The sequence below is a fragment of the Callorhinus ursinus genome, unplaced genomic scaffold, assembly GCF_003265705.2.
Source record: "Callorhinus ursinus isolate GAN/ISIS: 27379988/994484 unplaced genomic scaffold, GSC_fseal_2.0 scaffold16, whole genome shotgun sequence".
NCBI lineage: Eukaryota > Metazoa > Chordata > Mammalia > Carnivora > Otariidae > Callorhinus > Callorhinus ursinus.
In genome coordinates, this window is record NW_027397078.1 from 17,361,999 (window position 1) to 17,386,334 (window position 24,336).

Below are 24,336 nucleotides of genomic sequence, written 5' to 3' on the forward strand. Positions count from 1 at the left end.
CTGCCTTATTCCTATAAGCCCTCTCTTACAACGTTGTTTTAAATTAAATTAACTGTCAGGCCGTTCTGCATCACTGGCAATACCTGGTAGCAAGGGTGGGGAGCTCTATGATCCAAGATCTCTTTACTGCTAATGTTTTTTTTTTTTTTCCTCCCCTCTAAGGAGGCTTGCAGGGGATGGATGATGCTCTGTAATTGGTATTCTGCATTTTGTGGATTATAGTTCATTTAACGTGTCCGTTAGAAATACATTTTGCCACAAGTAAGAAAACATCTGACCAACTGTATGTCAGCCACATTGGGGTCGATGTTTTCTTATAACCAGACTTGTGGAGACAGTAGAGAGCTAAGGAAGAGTTCCAGGATGTGGCATCCGGGATGTGGTCCTCTGTCTGTTCTGCTGTACCATCTTCAGCGACAGATATTTGACCTCATGGTTCCATGATGACTGACTGCTGTCTGTCCCTCTGGCAGGAAGGAGAAAGGACCTCCCCCCTCTGAGGCTCTTCGTCGTTCAGTTTGGAAAAGGAAACCCTTCCCTGCAGATATCTTAAGCATTGGTCAAAACTCTGTCCCTTTCGCTGCCCCTGGCTGGCTTGGGGAGAATTGAGACCCTCCAGCCTGTGCAGTGGAGAAAGACCAGGGAGAAAGAATTTGAAACCGAGTGTTTAGTGAACCAACCTTAGAGAATCTGCCACAATTAAATGCACCCGACTCCTCCACTCCGCTTTCTCCCTCATAAGCGTTCTCTTGAGATGGCCTTTTTTCTTTCTCCCTTCATTCCAACTCCATTATATCTTGGAAGAGTCTTGATATCTTTGTTAGGTGTGTTTCAAAAAAGAAGCCCCAGCTTCTCTAAGGGGTAAGCAGGAGAATCAGCCCAAGTGATTCATCCATAGCGGTGGGAAATGGTCTCGTTCGAAGAAAAATCAGTAGAATTGATGTCATCAGCAGCTGAAATGTGGCACAAGTAGGCAAGTTCCTTCCAGAATCCCATTCAGTTCAGACCACTTTTATTGCACACCAGCATTTCTGGCCCTGGGTGCAGTAAACTAAACACAATCTCTTCTGAAGTCCCCAGGTTTCTTTTCTCATCTTGTCTTCTTCAAGTATAGGAATGAACGGTAAACCTTCTAATTTGTCATATCATTCATTTTGATCTCTATTGGTATAGATTTTATTTTTATCGATACTGAGTATTTAAATTCACTTTTAGCCTTTGTGGGCTCACTTAGAAATTCTTAGTGAATTTAGGTGTTAGTGAATTGTTAGTGTTCTTTATGAAACTTAGTGTTTCATAAATAATATACCTTATATGGAAGATTTTCATTTCCATTAACCTTAAAAACGTTTGCTGGAATACACCTTAAGTCATGTTGGAAACGACTTTTGTGTTTGGCATATAAAAATTGTACACGACCATCTGTGGCACTGTATGTTTGTGTATGTATGTAAGCATGCTCACATAACCAGAGTTTTCTGTGTGGGGCACTACTTGGCACATCGCAGATAGCCAGGAAATGCGTACTGGTTTTGTGTGAGTGAATTGTCTCTTTTTGTTTTCCCACGTTTTTAGAAGCCTGCATCTTTAACCCACGAGCTTAGTACAGGGTGAGGCCCATACTAGGTGCTTAGATAAATGTTAATTGATGACTTAAAGATGTTTAAGTGTTGTTACTCGATGAAATGTAATCAGTAGACTGGGGTTTTTGTTCTGTCTTCCCATCCATTCTCGTACAAGAAAAGTCAGTGTATTAAGGCAGTATTTTTGGTGGCAAAACCATTTAGTTTGCGTTAGTAAAAGGTGGAGTCCAAAGAGTTAATAGCTGGGACGTTTTTGGAAAACCCAGTTAGAGCTGTTTCCATAGAGTGATCTGAGTGAGAGCCAGATAACAGCTTGTTATTGGAGGAACTTGACAGTAAGTTTTGACAAGGACAGGAAAAAGACGGTGTAACTGAAGGGTAAATGTCCAGGTTTGGGGAAGAAAAAAGGCGTGGTCTTGCTGAGGCTGGAATCTAAAATGAAATGCCTTCTGGGGCCAAACTGTGGCTGGGTGGGACCTGGGGTAACCTGAAAAGCTTCTGTTAGGGTAAATGAGCCTGGCTTCTCCTGTTGTCATGCAAGAATGTGAGTCTTCACCTTCTTCCGGAGAAACGGGACAATGGGAAGTCTCCAAATTGTTAACTCTTGGCAAATCAGTCAGCACTTCGAAAAACCATTACCATGAGCCAAAACCAACCAACCAAACAAAAACCAAAACCCCATCTGCTGACTAGAATCTGCCAGTTTGTGAGCTCTGGTCTCTGGTTACCAGAGAAATAATGGAAAGAGTTCGGGAGTTTTGGGAGAAAGATCACCTGTTGAAATCCTGGAAGATAAGGGTGGTGGTGGGGGGGGGCGGGGACAAAACTAAAAAGCAAGCTGAGAAGCTGAGACCCAGGTAGGAACTTGAGAATTTAGGGAAATTTTGTTGAGTCATTCTATTTTTTTTTTAAGATTTTATTTATTTATTTGACAGAGAGCAAGAGCAGAAACAAGCAGGGGGAGTGGGAAAGGGAGAAGCAGGCTTCCCGCTGAGCGGAGAGCTGGATGTGGGGCTCGATCCCAGGACCCTGGGATCGTGACCTGAGCCCAAGGCAGACGCTTAACTGACTGAGCCACCCAGGCGCCCTTGTTGAGTCCTTCTAAAACTGGAAACCGAGGAAGATGAGGCTGCTAGCTTTGAAGGAAATGAAGCAAATTACTGCCATTTCATTTCATCATCAAATGAAGTTTTCCACAAATTCCCCAACTGTGAGAAAGGAGGGTGGATTTGAAATAGGCAGCTTCAAGCATATTACACAGAAAAAGTATGCTTCCAATCCAAAAAAAAAGTAGGGCATACAATTTTTGAAAAAATGATTTGTGGGGGCGCCTGAGTGGCTCAGTCGGTTGAGCATCCGACTCTTGGTTTCGGCTCAGGTCTTGATCTCAGGGTCGTGTGATCAAGCCCCGCGTCCACCCCATGGAGCACAGAGTCAGCTGGAGATTCTCTCCCTTTGCCTCTCTGCCTGCTCGCTCTTCTCCTCTGTCTAAAATAAATAAAACTCTTTTAAAAAAGTTACTTGTGAATTCAGTTATATGAAAAGTGGTACAGAGGTATAAAAATTAAGTCACATTTGGTAAGTTAAAATGACTCACCTTTATTATAAAGAGTAAGATTTAATTAAACCATCTCTGCCCCAGAGAATCTGGGATGTGTGTTCATTTCCGAAGAGTGCGGTGAGATTGGTTAATTAATGAAGTTGAAAATAGAGTGGAGGGAGACGTCCTGAGTTGACTTGTCCGTGTTAGGATGGAGGAACACCCACGGGAGAGCAGTGACTGAAGGTTCTGAGTCAAAGAAGGGGGGAGCGGTCCTAGTGCCCAGCCATGAGCTCTGGCAGTGGGGAGACAAGAAGGGAAGTGCACTGGCTTCATTTGGCGTGGTTATAGTTGGAGCACCAAGAAGATGACAAGTCAGGCTGATGGGTGGTGGACGACCAATTTCGTGACCTTACTGATTGAAGCGCCTTCTGATGATAAGGATGGCAAATAAGGAAGTGCTTAGGGAGAAGAGTTCTTTCAGTGAGTTGACAGAAGGAAAAAACAGACTAAATATGGAATTTGGGAGTAGGGAACGAAAGGAAGGATTTACATTCTTTGGGCATGCTGGCCTGGCACTTAAGCCTTCACTCTGTTTTCTGCGCCTTATCTCACTCCCAAGCTTAGTTACTCCTCACTCCCCCGTGTCTGGTGCAGCAGCCTTCTATCAGGATGAAGCAGGAGGTGGTTGGGATGCTTGGCGGCATAGGGTGGGGAAGAAAGTGTTTAGGGCTCTAAAGACAAGCACTGCCTGTATTTTCAGCCATACTACAGCCTTCAGAGGAACCTGCAGCCTCTCATTTTTTGAGACGCTTTGGTGGAAGAACTTGGCGTCCTTCTTCTTAGCCCCCAGCCCCTCAACTTGCCAGTCTTCCCCTCATATTAATTTCAACTTGGGATTTCTCTGGTCACCTAAATCACCACCACCAGATCATCTACCAGGGTTCCAAGATACTGGAGCTCTGGTCTGTTCTCTTCTCCGCTCCAGTTTTGTGTCTTTTGGGCGGATGTCAGTTTTACTTACTTTACTGTCGTCCGAGTAGAGTTTTTGGGAATAAGGACAGAGAAAACGAGGCTGTTTGATCTGCCTTGTTTCACTGGAACTCCCAAGACCTCCCTTCTTACCGTGGTGTGCGGAGCCCCGCAGCAGACCTCTTCCTACCTGCCTGTCAGGCCTCATGGAAGCCGTTCTTCCTCCTTGCTGCCTGAGATTTCGGCAATACCGACCTTCTTAGGATTCTTCATGGTCCCTGCTCTTGTCTACTTGGGAGCCTCTTTTACACGTGCTGGCCTGTTTTGTTCTCCCCCTCTTTACCTGGTTAACCCCCATCACCCTCCAGATCTTTGCTAAAACCTTATGTTCTCAGCCAAGCCTGCCTGGCCTGTGGTTCCCTCCTTGTGTTGGGATGTATTGAAAAAAAAAAGGAAAGGAGAGATGGAATGATCAGGGGCAGATGGAGGTCTTCTAAGAAAGCTATAAACCAGTTCGGCTTAAACAGTCTTTTTTAATCATTAGTATCAGGTTGTATGTATTTTTTGGTGGGCAGGGTTTTGAGAATTGGCGCCCCACTCCTTTCTGCTCGGAAGCTGAAGTAAAAAGAACGTGGGACAGCAGTGTCACCAGGAGTCAGCTCTCTGCTATCTGGGGGACATGTCAGGCCCCCCCCAAATGGCATTTATTTATTTATCCATTCATTTTTTACGTAACGTCTACACCCAGTGTTGGGCTCAAACTCACAATCCCAAGATCAGGAGCCTCATGCTCTACTGACAGCCAGGCACCCCCCAAAATGGTATTTAAGATACACAGTTCTTAAAACTTTCTGTGGGCCACTTGTTACAGAAGCTGCTTTCTCAACAAATCTTTTACCAGAGCAGGGAACTGCTGGGAGCAAGACTAATTTGAGTATCGACTCTTTCGGGGGAACAGTGTTGCCAAGAAGTAGTGAGTCGGCTGAGGAAGGCCAAGCCAGAGAAGAGCGCCAGAAAGGCCTTGAGCAACCCACAGGCAGGATTCTGTGCTATTTTTCATTTCACAGTGGAACTTCTCAATTTTGTATTTTTTATTTTTGGTTTATAACCTGTTTCCCTCTTTTGCAGTTTGAAGGTTCCCACACTGGCACTACAGTGGAATACTTTGTTGCTTCTCTGCTTCAGTTTTTAGAAAAATTCTAGAGAGTAATACCATTTCACTTCTGGAAGCATAACTCGGTAGTAATTATAAATTCATAGACTCGGCTTTCTGCAGTTGTTGCAAGTATGAGTGTGTAATTCCTACTTATCTCTCTGTTGATTTATTTTATCCCCATCTGAGTAAAGCTCTGTGTTGATGATGAGGTTTGAATGAGTTTAGATTTTAAAAGGCTTCAAATATATTTTAAAAAATTACAGGTTCAGTAAAATGTAGTAGTGCACCTCTTCTTTCTCAGCTGATTTTTCAAAGATATGTTCCAGAAATCCTACCTGTTGCTGAAGAGTTCCCAGTAATTCTACATTGTACTCTAAAACTTCTGAAGCCTGGACATCTTGGCTTAGTTTGCTTTCAAGAAAGGCTTGGTTTACATTACTCAGTTTATCTCAGGCCTCATTAAGACCCATGGTTCTTGTCCGTTCTAGTGAGTTTGAGCTGGCAAGAATACTTGCCATGTGGAGAGTCCGTTAGAACACTCTAGGAAGAGTGAGGCTGGGGAATGAATGTGAGACATAATCTCATATGTAAAAATGTGCCACCTTTCAATAGTGGACGGGCGGGGAGGGGGGGCAGCCTTGTTTTGGCTTCTCTGGAGAACGATTAAAATAGACATGCAGTTGTAGTTTAATTCATACTGTATGCCAAACATTCGAGTTGGAACTGCACCAAAAATGGTCGTACTTCCTCGAAATTGTATTTTGCACTCATGATCACCTGACTGATTTGGATTACATTTCTTCTGGGAAACAGACTTGATAGGAAGAAACAAAGACCACGGTGCTAATTTATCTGTTGGAATCATCTTTGGCTATCCAGCTCTTTCCACTCATTAATTTTATGAGGTCATTATCATTCTTTCTACCTAATAGATAAACATACTAAAACTTTGGGCCTTTCTAAAAAGTCTCCACAAGTCATTGGAAAGCTGGACTGAAATACTTGTTTTAAATTCTAGACCTCAATTCAGTCAGATAGCAACATTTTTGAAGTGTGATCAAATGGCAGAACACAGCCGTAAAACTGAAATGAAACATACAAAAAAAAAGGGGGGGGGGATGAAAGGGCCTAATGTTTTATTTCTCTATTTTCCAAGTTTTCCCTTGACTTTAAATGCTGAGGTGTTTTTCTCTATTTTTGCAAGAGCATGTCCTACATGTCTAGATTTGTGACCTGAACTTGAGCTGTCATTCCTCTTTTCTGGAATTTGATACCTTCGACCAATACCTTCCACAGAATGGAAGTAAAAATTTTCGAACAGAAATAGTTACCAAAATCAAGAGAAATTCACAGTCTAACCAAAGGGGCAAACCGCCCCCCCCATTACTTGTTTTGTGCTTCAGAATAAAAGCCAAATGGGCCATCACTTTAGTAGCTGATGATTCAAGTTGAGAAGGTAGATGGTTTGATATGTGCCCTCGTTCCTTAAGTTTCTAGATTTCTCTATTTTTAGGCTAGAACCAGCCCTGGTTAAAATAATTCAAGTCATGTAGAGGAATGTTCACTTCAGCATTTTTATCCTTCTGAAGTGTGCTTTCTACCAGCTGCCATGGAAACATTGTGTAACTCGTTTCTTGGATAGTCTGACTCCTCTCGAGTTCCGGTTGTTGAGCGCTGGTGAGCTCATTACAACTTGGATCCAAGTCCTGGAAAGGCAGCTCCCAGGGAAAGTGGAGGCCAGCATCCCACGAGGGACAGGGGGCTTTCGCTTTTGGGGCGTGCATACTTGAGCTACCAGGTCAGCTCTCACCTCAGCCCAGGACAATGTCACTTTGTCCACAGCTGTGCCACGTCTCGAGGTTTCTGTGTGCATCCTCCATGCTTTCACGAGGCAGAGACTTAACTCTTCCAGCTGTAAGCCAGAGGGAGTGGTGCTACAGATTCCTAGCAACACATGCAGACTCCAACAACACAGATGGTTATCTCTCCCGAGTAAGGCTTCCAGGCCACCAGAACTCTGTTGTAATTCAGTGATGGTTACTGGATAAAAATGTGGATGGCTTCTGCTGCGTTCTGATGAAAAGTAGGTATTTTCCTAGCTTCTTTCTTCTCTGATTTCCAAGTCACTGAGAACAGTGGTGAGGTTGGACCAGAGGGCATAGAAACCCGGCAGCAGAAGGCAGTGTGTTGGGGGCATGCTGAATGGGTGTCGGAGAGAATGAACTCGGGGCAGAATGCTGTAGTTAGGAGGACTTGGAAGGGAACAAAGTTTCAACTGCTTTAGGGAAGCTGAGAGCCCTGCTAGAGCAGGAATGTACCAGATGCTTGTCTCAGAGAGTATTCCGTAGTGAACCACACCCTGAAAGAATCAGATCATCCTCGCCTCTCCCACTTGGATCTGTAGCTTCTGGTGGAATTTGCCAATTCTTGAAATAAACTGAAATACAGATGAAGCTTCTGACCTCATTTAGATCATTTGTTCTGAATTCGGAATAGAACCAGGAAAATTGGGAAGGGGGTAGAATTAGGGTCGTAAGAGAAGGATCTTAGTTTTAGGAAGGAAGGAAGATAGTAGGAAACGAGACCAGTGAAAAGGGGGATTAGAAAGAGAAAAAGAAGAGAAAGTTTTTGCTAGTATCTTCTGCTAAGATGTGTGACTGACACCCAATTCATACCCCACACTTGAGTTGAAGTCAATAAATGAAAGGAAATTTGGAGTTGGAGGCCTATTCCTTGGAAGCTGCTACAGGATGGTGGTAAGGAAAGAGTGCTCTGTACTTGACAAGAGGGATGTTTCTATGTTTCTATGTTGCTTATTTTATAAAGAGGCAAAGGGGCTTATTTCTGAGCTTGCGAAGGAACTCTGCGCTACCAAGTATAGGGCAAGTCTGACCAGACTGGCGAATGGTGTGGCACCAGTTTGGAGGGGAGGGCAGGAATTCATGTCTTGTGGATTAGTGCCACAAGACATGAGTTGGCTGAGACCACCCAAGAAGGTAAGCAGTGATGACTAGGGAAAAGAGACAAGGGAAGAACCACTACTCTCAAGGAAGAAGAGACATTGAGGGACAATCAGAGGGATGGAGGTAAATCAAGTTCTACCAAGCAGAGAACAAACTCTAGGGAAAAGTTAATTCACTTGGAGAAGGAATCTGTTCCTATTGCCTTTGAGGACACTTTTAGACACCTTTAATATATTGAGTACTTTTTTATTGGTATTCATCATAAACAAGAGACCCACAAATATATCCCAGAGGTGAATTTTTGGTCTAATTGATCATGATTGCCATTAAATAATCTGTTAAAGGCCCACAAAATGGAACTTAGAAATACAGAAAAGCAAAAGACAACACAGGTCTTTGTGCAGAGTTCATACTTGAACTTCAACAACACGGAACAAGTAACTTTGTTAAAATGTACAATTAAAGAATTGATTGTACTTGAGGGTCCGTATGGATCATCCGGGATCTTGTTAAAATGTTGATTCCGGGGACGCCTGGATGGCTCAATTGGTTAAGCCTTCAGCTCGGGTCATGATCCCAGGATCCTGGGATCGAGTCCTGCATCGGGCTCCCTGCTCAGCGGGGAGCCTGCTTCTCCCTCTGCCTGCTCCGCATGCCACTCCACCTGCTTGTGTGTGCTCTCTCTCCCCCTCTCTCTCTCTGACAAATAAAATCTAAAAAAAAAAAAAAAAATTGTTTAAAAAAATGTTGATTCTGATTCATCGATCTGGGTGGGGCCTAAGACTGCTTTTCTAACGAGCTCCAAAGGGATACTGGTGCTGTTGGTCCTTGAAGCACACTTTGGCTAACCGGGACCCACACAGGTACTCTTTGGGACGCCTTGGTAGCCGCGCGAAGTTAGACGTAGTTTAACTTATCCACACGTCCTACCAGTTTATAATGAAAGCAAGTCTCAGAACTAGCTATTTCACAAAAGAACATTTATTAGCCACAGGGCACAGAACAGTCTTAAGGCGAATGCAAAAGGCAGAGTGAAGTCACAGCCCTGCCTTTGTGAGTGCTTGGCGGAGGAGCCTCACAATGCACACTAGCCTGGGCCCCTCTAACACAGTGTTTCTCGGAGTGTGGTCCCTGGACCAGCAGCATCAGAATCACCTGGAAACTTGTTAGGAGATGCACATTCTCAGACCCTCTCCAGATCTACGGAATAAGAAAATCTGGGAGCGGGTTCTGGGAATCTGTTTTTTTAGCTCACAGCCCCACCCCGGTAATTCTGATGTATTCTCAAGTTTGAGAATCGCTGCTCTAACAGCAGGATTCTGTGGAGCATCTCACTGAATTCAGGCAACCAACAGTTCCGTGAACTACAGGTGGACATTTTGGAATCCAGCCCAGGGCACCATTTCTGTAGGTGGAGAGCCTGATCGATTCTTCTCATATCCTCATAATCAAAGGGCAGGGACTGTGTCTAAACCCGTTTCAACAGTCCTCCTCTTTGGCAAACCACTAATATCACCAATGCAAACCTGTCTAACATTAATTAGGATAATTTATGAATCCCTTGGTGGAATCGGAGCTAAATATAGCTGAAGTATTTAGGATGGCCACCTCTGGGATGAGGCTTTTTTGATGAATTACTAGCCAACCACCCCTAGAGCGTGCATGCCTGATTAGGACAGCTGACCACCTCTGCAGTGTAACTTAAGCTAACACACACACACACACACACACACGTGTCATACTGTCCACGTGAGGGTTTACTTTAAACTCTTCAAGTGTGCTTTATGAAGGCGTCATCTACACACAATAAAATGCATCCCTTTTAAGTGTATAGGTAGAGTTTTGACAAATGTATACACTCAAAAACCTCCACACCAATCAAGATATGTAACATTTCAATCACCTAAAAACCTTGTGTTTTTTTGAAGTCCGTTACCCACCCCGACCCCCCACTCCAGGCTGCCAACGTAGTGGTCTTCCGTCAGCGTAGGTGAGATTTGCCTGTTCTAGCTTTTCACATAAGTGGTGTCCACCAGTATTTCCTCTTCTCATCTCGCTGCTTTTACTCAGCACCATCAGTTCTGCGGGACGGTTGATGTTGTTGAATTATCAGTATTTAGTTCCTTTTCACTGCAGATGAGTGTCCCACGGTAGGACTCTGCCACAGTCTGTATTCCTTCTCCTGATGACTTGTTGCCAGGTTTTCGCTGTTAGGGATAAAGCTACTACTTTGGACATTCCCATACACATCTTTCTGTGCACATGTCTGTATTTCTTTGGGGTAAATCTCCAGGAGTGGAATATTTGGGTCCCAAGAGAGATGTATGTTTAATTCCGTAGGAAGCTGCTGAACTGGTTTTCCAAAGTGGAAATACTGGTTTACGTTCCCACCGGCAGTGTGTGAAGAGTTCCAGTCGCTCCACATCCTCGCCAGCATTTAGTACTGTCCAGTTTTTTGGGTTTCTTTATTGTCAGGCTGGATATTTTCAAATACATGACAGACATTGTTTTTCTGTCCCCTAATTTCAATTGAGGTGTTTGCGTTAGGTCTCGGCAAAGGCCCTACAGCTAATGATGTTGACCCAGGCAACTTGGATACGCATGACCTCATTTCTCTTTCCTGAGCCCCGGTCAGAATTGGTTTTGTGGCTGCCGTGTGATTGTGGCAGTTGGACGTTTGCCGGTGTGTTTTGTTCTCTCTCTCTCTCTCTCATTCGTCTGCTCATTTATTCATTCCGTCTGTCAGTTGTTCAATAGCTGTAGTAGACTTGCTTTTTCAGAGAGCAGTTGTCTATTAAGTCCCTGGGAAGAAGTAGGAGACAGAGTACTTGTCCTCAAGGAGCTTTTTGGAACTGGGTTCCTGAAACCCAGCTCCACAGACATGCCAGCAAAGACAGAAAGCCCAGTGTATTTCAAGGCTTGCACACACTTGAGTAAGGGCATCATGGAAATAAAGCTCTGGGCTGGGTCAGGCGAGTGGGGGGCTTGATAGACAGGTGGCTTAGAAACCGCAGTAGCAGAGATTGTTGAGACGTTCATCTGTGCTGAATAGTAGAATGGTGGCACCTTAGACTATAAACTAAATGTTTATTTTAGTCCTGATTACATTTTAAAATACATCTCACGCACGCAGACACACACATACGTTGGATAAGAAATTCTCAAAATGTTAACGGTGCCTCTCTTTTGGTCATGGGATTATGGGTGATTTGTCTACTGGATTTTATATTTTTATTTGATTTCAGAGTTTGCCACAGTGAGCATGTGGAACTTTTACAATCAGAAAAAAATATTAAATGGGTGGTGGGTGTTAAGGAGGGCTCGTGTTGTGAAGAGCACCGGGTGTCGTATGTAAGTGATAAAGCACTAAATTCTGTACCTGAAACTAATATTGCACTGTTTGCTAACTAACTGGAATTTGAAGAAAAACTTGGGAAAAAACACGAATATCATCAGCGAAATAAATCCAAGACTAATTCCTTAAAGCCTAGAGCTCTTCCACTGTGATTTTAAATTACACAAACATGCTTTTCATGCACCTGAGATCTTTGTCTTAAACTTTTATCTTTTTTAGAAGGCCTCTTGTATTTTCATTGATGAAATGCTCTTTTCAATAAGAAAGTCATCTCTACTTAAAAAAAAACAAACCCCAGACCCCCCAAAAGTATGATATTGCCGCTTGATTGTTTGCTAAGTTCTAATAGCTATTTTAAAAATAACCTTCCTTGTTCTCTTGAATCTTGTGTAGCAAAGATCCTCTCCAGTAGAACTGAGGTTATCGTCTAGAAGAAAAAAAAAAAAAAATGCCTGTCTGTGTCTTCCCTTTCAGGAACAAGGAACATGGATGCCCAGTGTAGTCGTTCATAGAATTTAGCTTGCGTGATCATCAGACAGCAAAGAGACTTTTTGTTTGCTTGTTTTTGCTTTTTCCCCAAATTGGCAGAATTTTCACCTCCCAAAATGTGGGGCATATGTACAAGAGATTTTCCTAAGTTACTGTTGTTGTTGTTTCCAAAACAGTGGGAGTTTTTGTGCTTTCTGATGAAGTAACAAATGATCTTTGTTTTGTCCCTTTTTTCCTCAGCTGACCTGAATAATGTCAGGTTCTCAGCTTATAGGACTGCCATGAAACTCCGAAGACTGCAGAAGGCCCTTTGCTGTGAGTATTAACTGGTGCCTGAAACACGTGATGGTTCCTCTTGGCTTTAAAAAAAAAAAAAAAAAAAAAGTGGGTCCAGGGGTATTTCCGCTTGGAGAGGGGAGAAATAGCTCTCGCAAGTCCAGCTGTAACATAGAATTCCCTTTTTAAAAATCTCTTTGGCCTCGTGTGCCCTAAACTGTTTTGTTAGACTGTTTAGAATCTTTCCTGTCACCATTCCTCAGCTACTGATGTTGAATTGATAAGATATTGATAATTTATATTTTCCAGCTAAGGGCACTGGCATCCAGAGTTACCTTTATGAAACTTGAAATCTTTCCCCCTCTCCTACTTTTATTTCTTCTTCTAAAATGTATTTAATGGTAGAAGACTACATCTGCCTTAGCCAAACCACATTGTGCAGGTGTGAGTAGGTTATTAGCTTGAATGCCAGGGTTCGGATGGATGCCGTGATGGAGGACAGATGACAGGTTAGTTTCTCTGCTTTTGCTCATTATCATACAGCAGTGGGGAAATCCGGAAGTGTCCTGTAGTTCCATGTCTTCATCTCATGGTTTATGTCTAGCCATCCATTGTCATCACAGTTAATTTAGAACATGTTGTTTGAAGGCCTGTGTGCATTGATGATAGAGCCATGAAACAGACAGGCATTGCTCCAGTCCCTACCCTGATGGCACTTGTAGTCTAATGAGGGAGATTGAGGGTGTCCATAAAGTCTGGAGACATAGGTGAATGTATATAAGATCATTGCCAATGTGCACAGTCTGTTAAAAAAGAGAAGTCAAGTGATACCGTGTCTTTGCCACACTTGATGGGCACCTGGAGGAAAAGTGAAGAGATGGTTTCAAAGGCCTGTATTTAGCTGTGTGACAATGGAAGAACGGGGTACTATGAGAACAGCTAGTTGTGGGGGTGAGGGTCAGAGAGGCTTTGCTGGAAGAGGGGGTACCTAAGCTCTGTGCATCCCGAAGGGTTAGTAGAGCTCACTCTAGGAGGAGTGTTCTAGTCAGAAGGAAGAGCGCGTGCTGATGCCTTCAGGAACTGAAAGTGCTCGAGCACAGCTGGAGCCCGGAGGCCCAAGGAGGGGCCGCAGTGCAACATTTGGCTGGAGAGAGAAGTGGGAGGCGGATTGTAAAAGGTTTTTCAGATTTATGTCAAGAATTGAGAGGTCAGTGGGGAGCCACGCAAGGGGATGACACAATGGGATTTTCCTTGAGAAAGGCCATCGTGGCCGTGCAATAGAGTGTGGATTGAGGGCGGGGGTTGTGCAGCCGACGAGGGAGACTGGTGGAGCAGTTCTGGGCACCAGGGGAAAGGAGAGAATTGGAGACAACTGAGGCACACGTAAGAGGTGACAATGACAGGCCTTAGTGATGAACTTGATGGGGTGGGTGAGGGGAACTCAAGAGAAGCTACGAGGTGCTCACTTGGGGGAACGGTGCACTTGCCTGGGAGAGGTGGACCTGAAGCTGTGATGCTTAGGAGAAATAGACAATATTTAGGACTCTTCAGCATGTAGAGGCTCAGGGAGAGCGTGCAGAGGAAGAAGAGAGTAGGTAGGCTGTACAGAGGGAATTGCCAAGAAGTGGCCAGAGGGGGAGAAGGAAGATACCAAGAACTCTAGTGCCATGTACTGCATGGGCGGAAAGAAGTGGCTGGCCACCAGGGGCAGGTGGGCGGGGAGGTCAGCATGGAGTTGGTGTAGGTGCCCATTGGATTTAGCAACAAGGAGGTCCTTAGTAACTTCAGTGAGATTCTCAGAAGCACGGTGGAGATGGTGAGGTGGACTTAAAAGTAAATCGGAAGCTGATGTAAAGATCATACCACCTGGTCGGTATGGCCAGTTCTTGGAGAAATTTAGTTTGGAAAGTGGGGGGGGGAGCGGGAAAGGGGGATGGCAGTTGGCTGCCATGGACAGAAGCGTTAATGAAGTATACATACTTATAAGTTGAGAGACACTTGAGTCCATTTAAATGAAGACGAGAAGACGAGAGAACAAGATAATAAAAAATGGGACTTCTCAGAGCGTAGGGGAGGTAATCTAGGAGCCAAGAGAAGGCAGGGGCACCTCTCTTCCACTGTAATGGGGGGAGGGGGCGAGGCCTGGATCTGTGCAGGTCCTGGTAGCTAAGGAGATCTAGGGGCCAGAGGGTGCAGGAAGCCATGTGGAGGTTTGTTTTCTGCGTGGAGATAGAGTTACTCTGCCACAGTTGGGATTGGAGGGTGATAGGGTCGTGAGTGGGTTCACCTTTCTGGAGAAGAAGAGAGAAGAGGGCTGATGTGAGCAGGAGCCCAGTCCGCTCGGGGTTCTGTAGCAGTACCAAGCTGTGCAGGTGTGGGATTGCTCCGGGCTCACTCAGTACTCAGGAGCCGGATGGGTCCACTGCAGGTGGGCACACGACAGCTGGGCAAGAGAGAGGGGGATTTGGGCAAAAGAGTGGTTAAGTGGTTGAAATGCTGTCTGTCAAGGCCACGTTGTCACGTGGAAGATGGTAGTCAGGAAGTAGAGGGATCAAGGGGCTGACTGTTGAGGGAGGCATAGGAAGAGGTGGTGTGGAAGTAACTGGAAGACTGGCAAGTTGTGGTCAGAGAGTAGCATAGCTAAACATTGTTTCCCGAGTGGAACAGGTCCAGGTGACTGCGTCTTGGCTAGGACCATTTGAGTGGGTGGTGAAGATGTGAACTTGCATGGAGATGAAACAGGAAGTTAGGGGAGTGAGTCAAGAGTGATGCCCCAGTCATCCCTGCCCATGTTGAAAACATCCAGAATCGGGGCCAGAACCAGGCAAGAGAGAACTGTGAACCTGGGCTGCCAAGCCTTCGGAAATGAAGGTGCCTGACCAGAGGTCTGCAGAGGCTAACAGGCAGTCAGGGACGGTTGCTGGCTTGTGGCTTTTTACCCAGAGAGGGAGAAGAAATGTTCCAGAAGTGAAATTACTTGGGAGGAGAGAGTTAGCTCTTCCTCTTTATCTGGGCCTCTCCAGTCCTCAGCCCAAAGCCCAGCACATGGTAGGTAGGGTTTCATATGTTTCCGTGGAATGGATGCATGAGCAAAAGTAAATTGAGGCTTCCATTTCTTTACAGCTTATAGTCTGAAGCTGTCATTTTTTCAGCTGTATAGCTGCCAAGTTTAAGTGGTTTTTAAAGGTCTCCCCAGACCTGGGATTTCCTCAGGGACCTGTTAATGTACCGTAGCTGGAAAGAGGCCCATTGGGGAGGGGCGGAGTCGGAGAGCTGGACAGAGAAAGTCTTCTGCCTCTTTTTCTTCTCTTGGCCCTGCCCCTTCCCAGAGATAATGCTTTCCATCGATAAAGGGATAATTATGAACCTGTTACTGTAAAGCATTATTAGAATAGGGTATCATCCTGTGAGATCCTAAAAGTTCAAAAGAGATAATCAGCTGTTTCAGGTTATACTTTGAAAAAGCCCAGAAATAGACAAAATGGAAAACCTTCTGGCGACTGTCCTTTTCTGTAATGTTGCTTTGTCCCTTGGATTTAGGCATTACCCACTGTTCCTGTTAAAAAATAATTCTGTTCACAAGTATGTCTCATTTTATCATTTCAGTTTATGTTAAAATTTCCAACAAATGTTGGGAAAATGGGGGAATTTGGTATTACAAAAAAGTTTGGCCGTTTGAGTTTATATCCTTGGAGTAGAGTTAAGCTCTGAGGGTAGGATGTAGAATTTCCACTTTGAAGCAGATTTGAAATTCTCAGCCTTCGCTTCCTGAGCATGACTTTTCTCCCATTTGAAAAAGATTTAGGTATAGCCAAATTAGGGTGTGTATTCACCTAAATTACATACTGGATTCTCAAGAATGGCAGGAGAGTTCAACGTGTCGTATGATTACAGAATGAAGAGTTCGCCAGGCCCTTTATTCTTGAAAACATGTGTGGTCACATTACTTAACTAACCATTCAGTAGATGATTTACGAATTTCCTCTTAATTTGATGTTTGCTTAGGTTTATCTTCTGGCCTTTCTGTCATTTCGGTGCCTGCAAAGCCATGATCAAGAGCTATTGTCTGTGGTACAGGCAAATAAAACTTGGCCTGGCTAGCTCTTCCAACTGAAGGTCGCTTCCACCAACCTTGGCTTTAATGAAAACTAATGATGTTACCTCAGTGATGTCCTCCTGCCAGGGAAGAGTTTGAATTGCTGATGTTTTAGGAAAATAGGCAGCGTTCCTGCCATTACGCTTTTGGTCATCTTTTTGCACTTTGCTATCAAAGCTTCGATATTGCAGAAACCCGAAGAACACAATTTTATCCACTATCGAGAATTTGCTATTTAAGTTGTGAGCTTCACCATTGGTCTGTAATGTCCCCAGTTTGTAATCGGTTTAATGTTGCATGACTCCATACTGCCTTTCAATGCACTGTGAGTGAAAATGAAACTCGGCAGAAAAGCAGAGACAAAGAGAAAATCTTGGTAAGAGGGATTTGTAAGCTGCTTCCTGCGGCTGATACCCCGCCCCCGAGAGTTAGGAGGAATATAATCTAAGCTTTCTCTTTGTCAGTCTCTGGTTCTGATGACATCCTAAAGGTGTGTGGCTTCTACAATTAAAAATTTAGCCAACTTCTAAGAGCAGATATAAAAATGCACTTAACAAAGCATATGTATTTAGTTTATTAGCACGTGGTGGGTTGGAGAGAGCCCAAACCATAGGGCTAAAGGTGCTGCAGTTGATAAAGGTGACAGATACTTTGCAAACAAGAAATAGTGATCAGTTTGCTTCCGTTCACCAAATGAATCGCATAGTAGAGAGATTTTGTACGGCCTGAAGTTACCTGAATAAAGTCACGGCTGCCCGACTCACCCTCACTACAAAGCAGGTGAAAGACTTGCTCCCTTCTTGGTGAAACCACCTCACCTTTTGAGAGGGCACCGAGGGTGGCCTTTGAGAGGGTTCCGTGGCTAACGAAGACTTCCAGGATCCACGACAGCACAGCTTACATGTCTTCGGTCTAGTGCAGGGAAAGGCCCCAGTGAGGCCCCAGCCTGAAAGCCAGGATGTGTCTCCACAGCCACAGGCTGCCTCGTGGCAAGGCGGCCCGAGAGGCCAGGGTCATTATCTCGTCCGTCCCCCACAAAAGTCCATTTTTCTCATATAGGTGAGAGGTTCTTTTTCACATAGGTGAGAGGCCAGGTCTTATTCGCAACAATCTTGAGGACCAGAGCCAAGAGAATCTTCTCAGCTTACGTGGTCTCACGGATACCGGTGCCCCAAGAGAGGGCTCCTATAATAGAACCTCTCTTGCTCCCAGGGGAAGTACTGTAGTCCTATTTCAAATGTGTCCAGTACCCATGAGGTGCACACTAGGGGAGGAATGGTTGGGCCTGAGTGGTGGTACGGAAGCTCTTAAGGAGCACCTTGTAGCTTCCCTTTCCAGTCACCGTTCTAGGGGGCTTGCCATCCATCCTTAACCTTCCTTCCAGAGTTGGGTGCCCTCCAAAGTGCCGTTTTTGCACCAGGAGGGCTTTCCCATCAATGTATCTTTTCCCATTCAGAGCCAATTCCATCTGGCCGGGGATTCCTTGCCCAGCTCCTTACTCACCTTTTATTCTCTTCTCTTTTGCTCGGCCCCATGCTCTGTGGTCCACCAGACACGTTGCCATTGTGTACTCACATCTTTACTATAACTGGGAAATGTGAGATGCAAAAACGTCCAGTCACCCAGGCTATCATCATATGAGTTGTCATCGGTCCTAAATAGTTGTTAGTGTGCTTATGCCACAGAAATTTCTCTAAGTGTCTGCATCACATTTCTGGCTTTTCAGTCACAGGGATGTGGGCCCACCAATTTAGGCTTATATTCCTCAGTGGTCAGGGTGTTCCGATTGTCCCTCCACCCATTTGTGGCTTCCCTCACATACCACGGGTCAAATAGCTATTTTTTTTACACGTAATATTTGTGACAAATGAGATGTATAGCATTTGAACCTTCTACCAAATACCCAACACCTTTCTTAAACCTTCAACACCACAGTGGCAACACAGTATTCTTTCAGATTATCATAAATCAGTGCTCTCCAGATTCGACTGGGTAAATATTCCCACAGGATACTTTTCAGCACAAGTCCTTAATAACAGATGTGTCCTGTGAAACAAGAAGCAAAAGACATAGCTACTTTAGTTTTGCTCCGCAGACTCCTGGTTATAATCAGAACTCAGATCTCTTCATCCAGTGTGTTCCATAGATTGGCCAGATGCCCTCTTCGCGTCTGGACTCCCTCCCTGACCCTGCTTCTTGACTCTTAAAAGAGACAGTTGACTCATAGCTAAGGGAGCATATTTTTTAAATTTTTTATTGTTATGTTAATCACCATACATTACATCATTAGTTTTTGATGTAGTGTTCCATGACTCATTGTTTGTGCGTAACACCCAGTGCTCCACGCAGAACGTGCCCTCTTTAATACCCATCATCAGGCTACCCCATCCTCCCACCCCCCTATATTTTAAGCCTCTTTCTAGGCACCAGTGAGGTTGGGTTTTTCCCTTTTGTAATACCCAAGGCATGGCTTTGTTCCCTTCAGTAACAACCTGACCTTTCTTCCTCATCATTAATTTTAGTCCAAACCTTCCACCCACACACGAAGTATGTCCCTTGGGTTCAGCCACTTGGCTTGTGCATATTGAGCTGGTGGCAAGATGAGGCCTAGTGGGGCTTCCCCTTCAATCTCCTCCCAATGGTAAAGGGTCAGATTGGGTTAGTACAGGAAAACGGGGTTACTTTGTTTCTATGCAACAAACATTTGTGGACAATCAGCTCCAGCTAGTTGAGGGGTGGGGAAGGAGTAATCCATTGCATCAGTCCCTGTAGAATTCTTACCCTTAGATTCCAACGAATAGCCATAATATCCTGTTTCAGAATATTACCAGCCTTTGAGACACTCAACTGTAGCCTCAGTCCAGGGACTGCTAGGTATGGCATTGAAAAAGAAAATGTGGTGAAGTCAGAAACACTTGTAAGTCCCCCACTTGAATTATCTTTTTAATTGTAAGTGGTCTCGCAGGTGTAGCGCATTTATCAAAGTGAGAGTTACCCAGGTTCCTTTGGTTAGATCTCCACCTGCAGGCCAGAGAGAGTGAAACTCATCTGAAGGAGATCTGAACTTCTTAAGAGCTTTGCTAATGCATCCAAGGAACAGAATTTTTAGACGACCTGTTCTCTGCAATCGGCTTGCAGTTCCTTTCTAATCGATTCTGTTAGCTCCTCTGGGTCAGGTTCTATCGTTTCTAGATTCCACTGGAAAGTTCTGTCATCGATAACCAATGTCAAAGCCTGTGCTACTAAAAATCAAGGGTAGCTTGGCAACCAACATCAACGGCTCATTTTCATCCTTTCTATCAGAATCCTCTTTTTTTCTTTTTCAGTAATACTGTAGCCATATTTTTAAGCTAAGGATCAGCTGGGGGGTGTCCTAAACAATCTCACGCCTGACATTAATTGCAGTGGGAGTAGCAGTCGGGGCTCAGTTGCTAAAGAAGACTCACGGAACCCAAATGACGGTGTTTAAAAATTTACAGTTCATTATAGGAAAAGGCTATAATATGCCATCAGCATTAAAAGCAGGATCAAAACCACAGGCTGCCTCACAGCCTAGGGTCCAGAGAGGCCCGGTGCAAGCCCAGCGTGCCCGCTCTCTGGAAGGGCGGTACCAGGATGCACTTTCTCTCTTGGATCAAGAACCACCGATGTGAGTACAAACCACTTTGGAAACTAGGGAGCATGTAGTAGAGTCTCATACAGGGTTTCTTTCTTTTCTTTTCTTTTTTTCTTTTTTTTTTTTTTAGATTTTATTTATTTGACAGAGACACAGCGAGAGAGGGAACACAAGCAGGGGGAGTGGGAGAGGGAGAAGCAGGCCTCCCGTGGAGCAGGGAGCCCGATGTAGGGCTCCATCCCAGGACCCTGGGATCACGACCTGAGCCAAAGGCAGACGCTTAACAACTGAGCCACCCAGGCGCCCGTCATACAAGGTTTCTTAAAGCCTTCTGGTAACCTGGGCATATTCTTCCCACATAGCCGGTCCCATACCCTGTGACCTTCATGGGTCTCCCCCAAACCAGGTAAAAACGGTCAGTGTTACTTCTACCAATAAACAGTAATGATAAGCCGTAACCCATGGCTACAGATCAACACAGTAAGGCACTTCTTTTCATTGCTTTGATCAAGGCTCTGCATTGTGTAGCCTTTTAGCAAAAAAAAAAAAAAAAAAGGCCAACTCCAGAGCCTTTGAAATTAACCCTCACAGCACAGATAACCACATCAGAGTGCCCCAACTTTCTTGCTGGGCAAAGATGTGCTGGGAAAGTCCTTCAGTCTGAAGTGTCAGCTGCCTGGAGAATGGCATGACGTCACCGGCAGCCTCCTCTTCCCACAGGTGCCCCCTGCCTGGGCAGCGGGTCGAGTCGGCGGGCACACAGCGCTTGTCCCCCAGCGCCCTCCCCTGTCTCTGCACAGATGAGGTTACGGGATTGTTGGTATATTAGCACAGAGTCTCTGCATTGACCCATGGGATGAGCTTGGGGGCGATGTGGGCACCGTGGGACTTATGCTGACTTTCCGATGCTTCTCTTTTGTCCCACTGTTCTCCCTGGTAGAGAACTTGAGATGGTTTTCTTTTTCTGTCAAGTCTATAAGGGCACCTTCTGTAACCTCCCTTTGGCTCTTCACTATGGACCTCCACGTGTCCTGCTATAATTCCCAGAGGGAGGCTCCTTCTCTCTGGTCTCTACTTTCTCAACTACAGACCCATTCTAAAGGTGCTTTCTAGTCCTCAGAGCCCAAGAGGCAGTAAAAGACCAAAAAAAAAAAAAAAAAATCGGCTTCAGCTCCTCACTTGTGGCATTTGTAGAAAGGAGTCGAGTTAGCATTGGAATCTAGAATGTTGAAAGGGCAATTACTCAGCAGCCAGAGCCTCAGGAGCCATTAATGGGATCCTGTGCTCATTCTCTGCCCCCCCCCCACATACACACCGCTTCATTTTCTGCTTTTTCTGCTTTTCCTGAAGGACACAGAGGGTCCTGGAGAGCAAGTCTTTTTGTCCTGTCCCCACAGCCCTCACACGGAGGGACACCAATGAATGGCCCCTATTCTTCAATTATGTCAAAACCTGTAGCATCCTCTACTGTGCAAATAATTTTTGAAAGAGTGGGTATATTAGCACATGTTTGGTTTTTATATGGCTTTGAAATATAAAGTAAGAAGATAAAGATACTCACCTCCCAATGGAAATTCCTAGTTTGAGGTTAAAAAAAAAAAAAGTTACACAGAATTGTCTGCTGGTTGCTTTTTGAGGCTTCTAGAAACAGCGAATCGTTATGTTTAATGCTTCATCAAAAAATCTCACTGAATTCTTTCAGATGGTCGTTTTGAACACTTAAGTGCATGTCTCTGTGGCAATTAAATTGTCCCTATCGATTTTCTCACCTCTTTTCAAGTGCGTAGTATTGGCTATGGATATCGACTAGAAGTCTTTGAAAAAATTGTTCCACGAAAGGGGAATTCTGTTTGGTGCGTTTGTGTTCTCTGGTCTTCTGCGAGGGCCCATTCTCCTTTTTAACCGCATCTGGTTTCAGCAGAGCTCACTGCACAGTATTTCTCCCCTCACTGTGTCATCTCTGCTCCTGTTCTTCCAGAGCAGTTGCCTTGCTCCCCTCTGGAGCTATTTAGACTCCAAATTTTCTGTTCTGTGTGTTACCCACTCACCTGTAAAGAGATGAGAGTAGACTCGGTAAAAAGAAATTTGTGCCATGTTGCTACTTGGTTTGCTTCCATCACACGAGTAAGTGAGACTCAGTACAAACCCGAGTCTACAAATTCTCCCTTGTTAGTTCTTGTATCCTTGGATGGAAGGCAAAATATTTATAATGATTAAGACAGAGTAACAAGAAAATAATAGAAAAACTTCAAACCACCCATAGCTTCCTTCAGTCTACAGAGAATCTCGCTGAAAATATTGACATTTGGAAGAAAGCCGTTCCTCTCTTGCACTCACGGAGATGGTGAGCTGCTTTTTTAAATGTTCTCACCACCTGAACCTTTGCCCCTTAAGCAAGTGCAGCACACAGAAGAGGAGGGGCTGAGAAAGTTGGGAGTCCACTGTCTGTCTGTGTCCCTCTCCCCAGGCTGCCTTGTAGCCCCTGCTTACTGGGCCCTTCCCTCCTCCGTGCCCCCTGCCTTTTTGCATTATTATTTTTTTCATTCTTCATTCTTTTTCCTACCTGCCTCCCTCTCAAATCAAGCTATGTCCTTTCCTGCCACTTTAAATAAAGTCTCGGCTTCCACGTAAAGAGGTCGTCTCTCTGTCTTGAGAGTATTTTAACACAAAAGGAGTGGGGCCTTTGCTTTGATAGGGTGAGTGCTAGTCCGGGGCATTTTCGGAAAAACTGCGTGGAAGCCACAGAGCTTTACTGACTGGGATGAAAGACAAAAACCCCTCCTTGTTTCCACCACCAGGTCTCCTTCTGGCTTCCAGGGAAACTTAAAAGGTTACTATTTTTCTAGAACTCACTACAAATAACTAGTAAAATACATTGAAGTCTTAAATTTGCATCTGTTTAGCATCGGGCAAGCTGTTTACCGACTGGGATGGCCCAGGTTTATCTGCAGCTACATTTAGGATTGTACTGTCTCCTCCCACTAGATGTGCAGGAGATTTACTTAATTATCATTGATTCTTTGTCTCCAAGGACTGAGAATTCAGACCAGAGCTTAAGTGTATAAGGTGTTAGAAAAGCACCCTTGCTGCATTTCCGATTGGGCTAATAAATTGGCTTTGGAGAAAAGCATCTTCCCATGACTTTTGGGAGTAAAGCTTGTGATTGAGGTCTCGCTTTTGTTAAATTTTTGTCTTGTAGCATATGAGTAAATAACACTTCAGAGCAAGGGAATCCACCCCCCCCCAATCTTAGAAAGTTCTTAGAGGACTTGAAAAGTACGTTGTAAAATACAACTTGAAGGTGAGAGAAATAAGTGAGCCTCAGGTCTAAAAAATGAGTAGATTATGCAGTTACTTCAGTGTCTCTTTCGAAAATTTTAATCAAGTTGATGATTTTTTCACCTAATATTAAGGTAGCAGAGAGATTGTGAGGTGACTGAAATTTCAAGGCGAAAAACGCTTAATGATTACAAATGCATAGCTGGAAATAGAATTTACACAACCCTGACCATACAGATTAATCAGACTGACCTTCTCTAATAGTAATCTGAAAAGGTATTGTCAGGAACTCTTTCACAATTTCTAGTAAAACAGATTTTTTCTTACTCAGAATGGGGAAATGACTCTATTCCCATAGAACATTCTGGGTTCCCTGAACTCTCTCTCGAATACCCCTGTGCTTCAGGAATGGAAACTTTCCCCGCCCACATTTTTCACCCACTGCCATCGACATCTCACAGTAACCTCAGATCCTGAATACTCCAGCCATGAAACTTAGAGCTGGGGGGTGGAGACAAAGCACTTTAAAGGAGGGTAGGGTTTACCTCTACAGTCTTCCACTCTACCAGCTGAGCTATCAAAGGGCACATGGATAAAGCAGATGTGGTATATATATACACAATGGAATAGTACTAGTCATCAAAAAGAATGAAATCTTGCCATTTGCAATGACATGGATGAAATTAGAGGGTATTATGCTAAGTGAAATAAGTCAGTCAGAGAAAGACAAAGACCATATGATTTCATTCATGTGGAATTTAAGAGACAAAACAGATCAACATAGGGCAAGGGAAGGGAAAATAAAGTAGAATAAAAACAGAGAGGGAGGCAAACCATAAGAGACTCTTAACTCTAGGAAACAAACAGGGTTGCTGGAGGGGCAGTGGGTGGCTGGTTGGGGTAACTGGGTGATGGGCATTAAGGAGGGCACTTGATGGAATGAGCACTGGGTGTTCTTTGCAACAGATGAATCACTAAATTCTACCCCCTGAAACCAGTAGTACACTATAT

General features: G+C 44.5%; 1 protein-coding gene across 6 annotated transcripts in view; it reads left to right on the top strand.

The window, feature by feature from the left end:
- DMD (dystrophin) overlaps positions 1-24,336 on the top strand; it is a 2,222,747-nt gene that overhangs the window by 2,107,668 nt on the left and 90,743 nt on the right. For all 6 annotated transcript variants that reach the window (XM_073901937.1, XM_025857655.2, XM_073901938.1 and 3 more), the window contains one exon: positions 12,299-12,373. In XM_073901937.1, the coding sequence (XP_073758038.1) occupies positions 12,299-12,373 (75 nt within the window). The remainder of the gene's footprint in view (positions 1-12,298; positions 12,374-24,336) is intronic.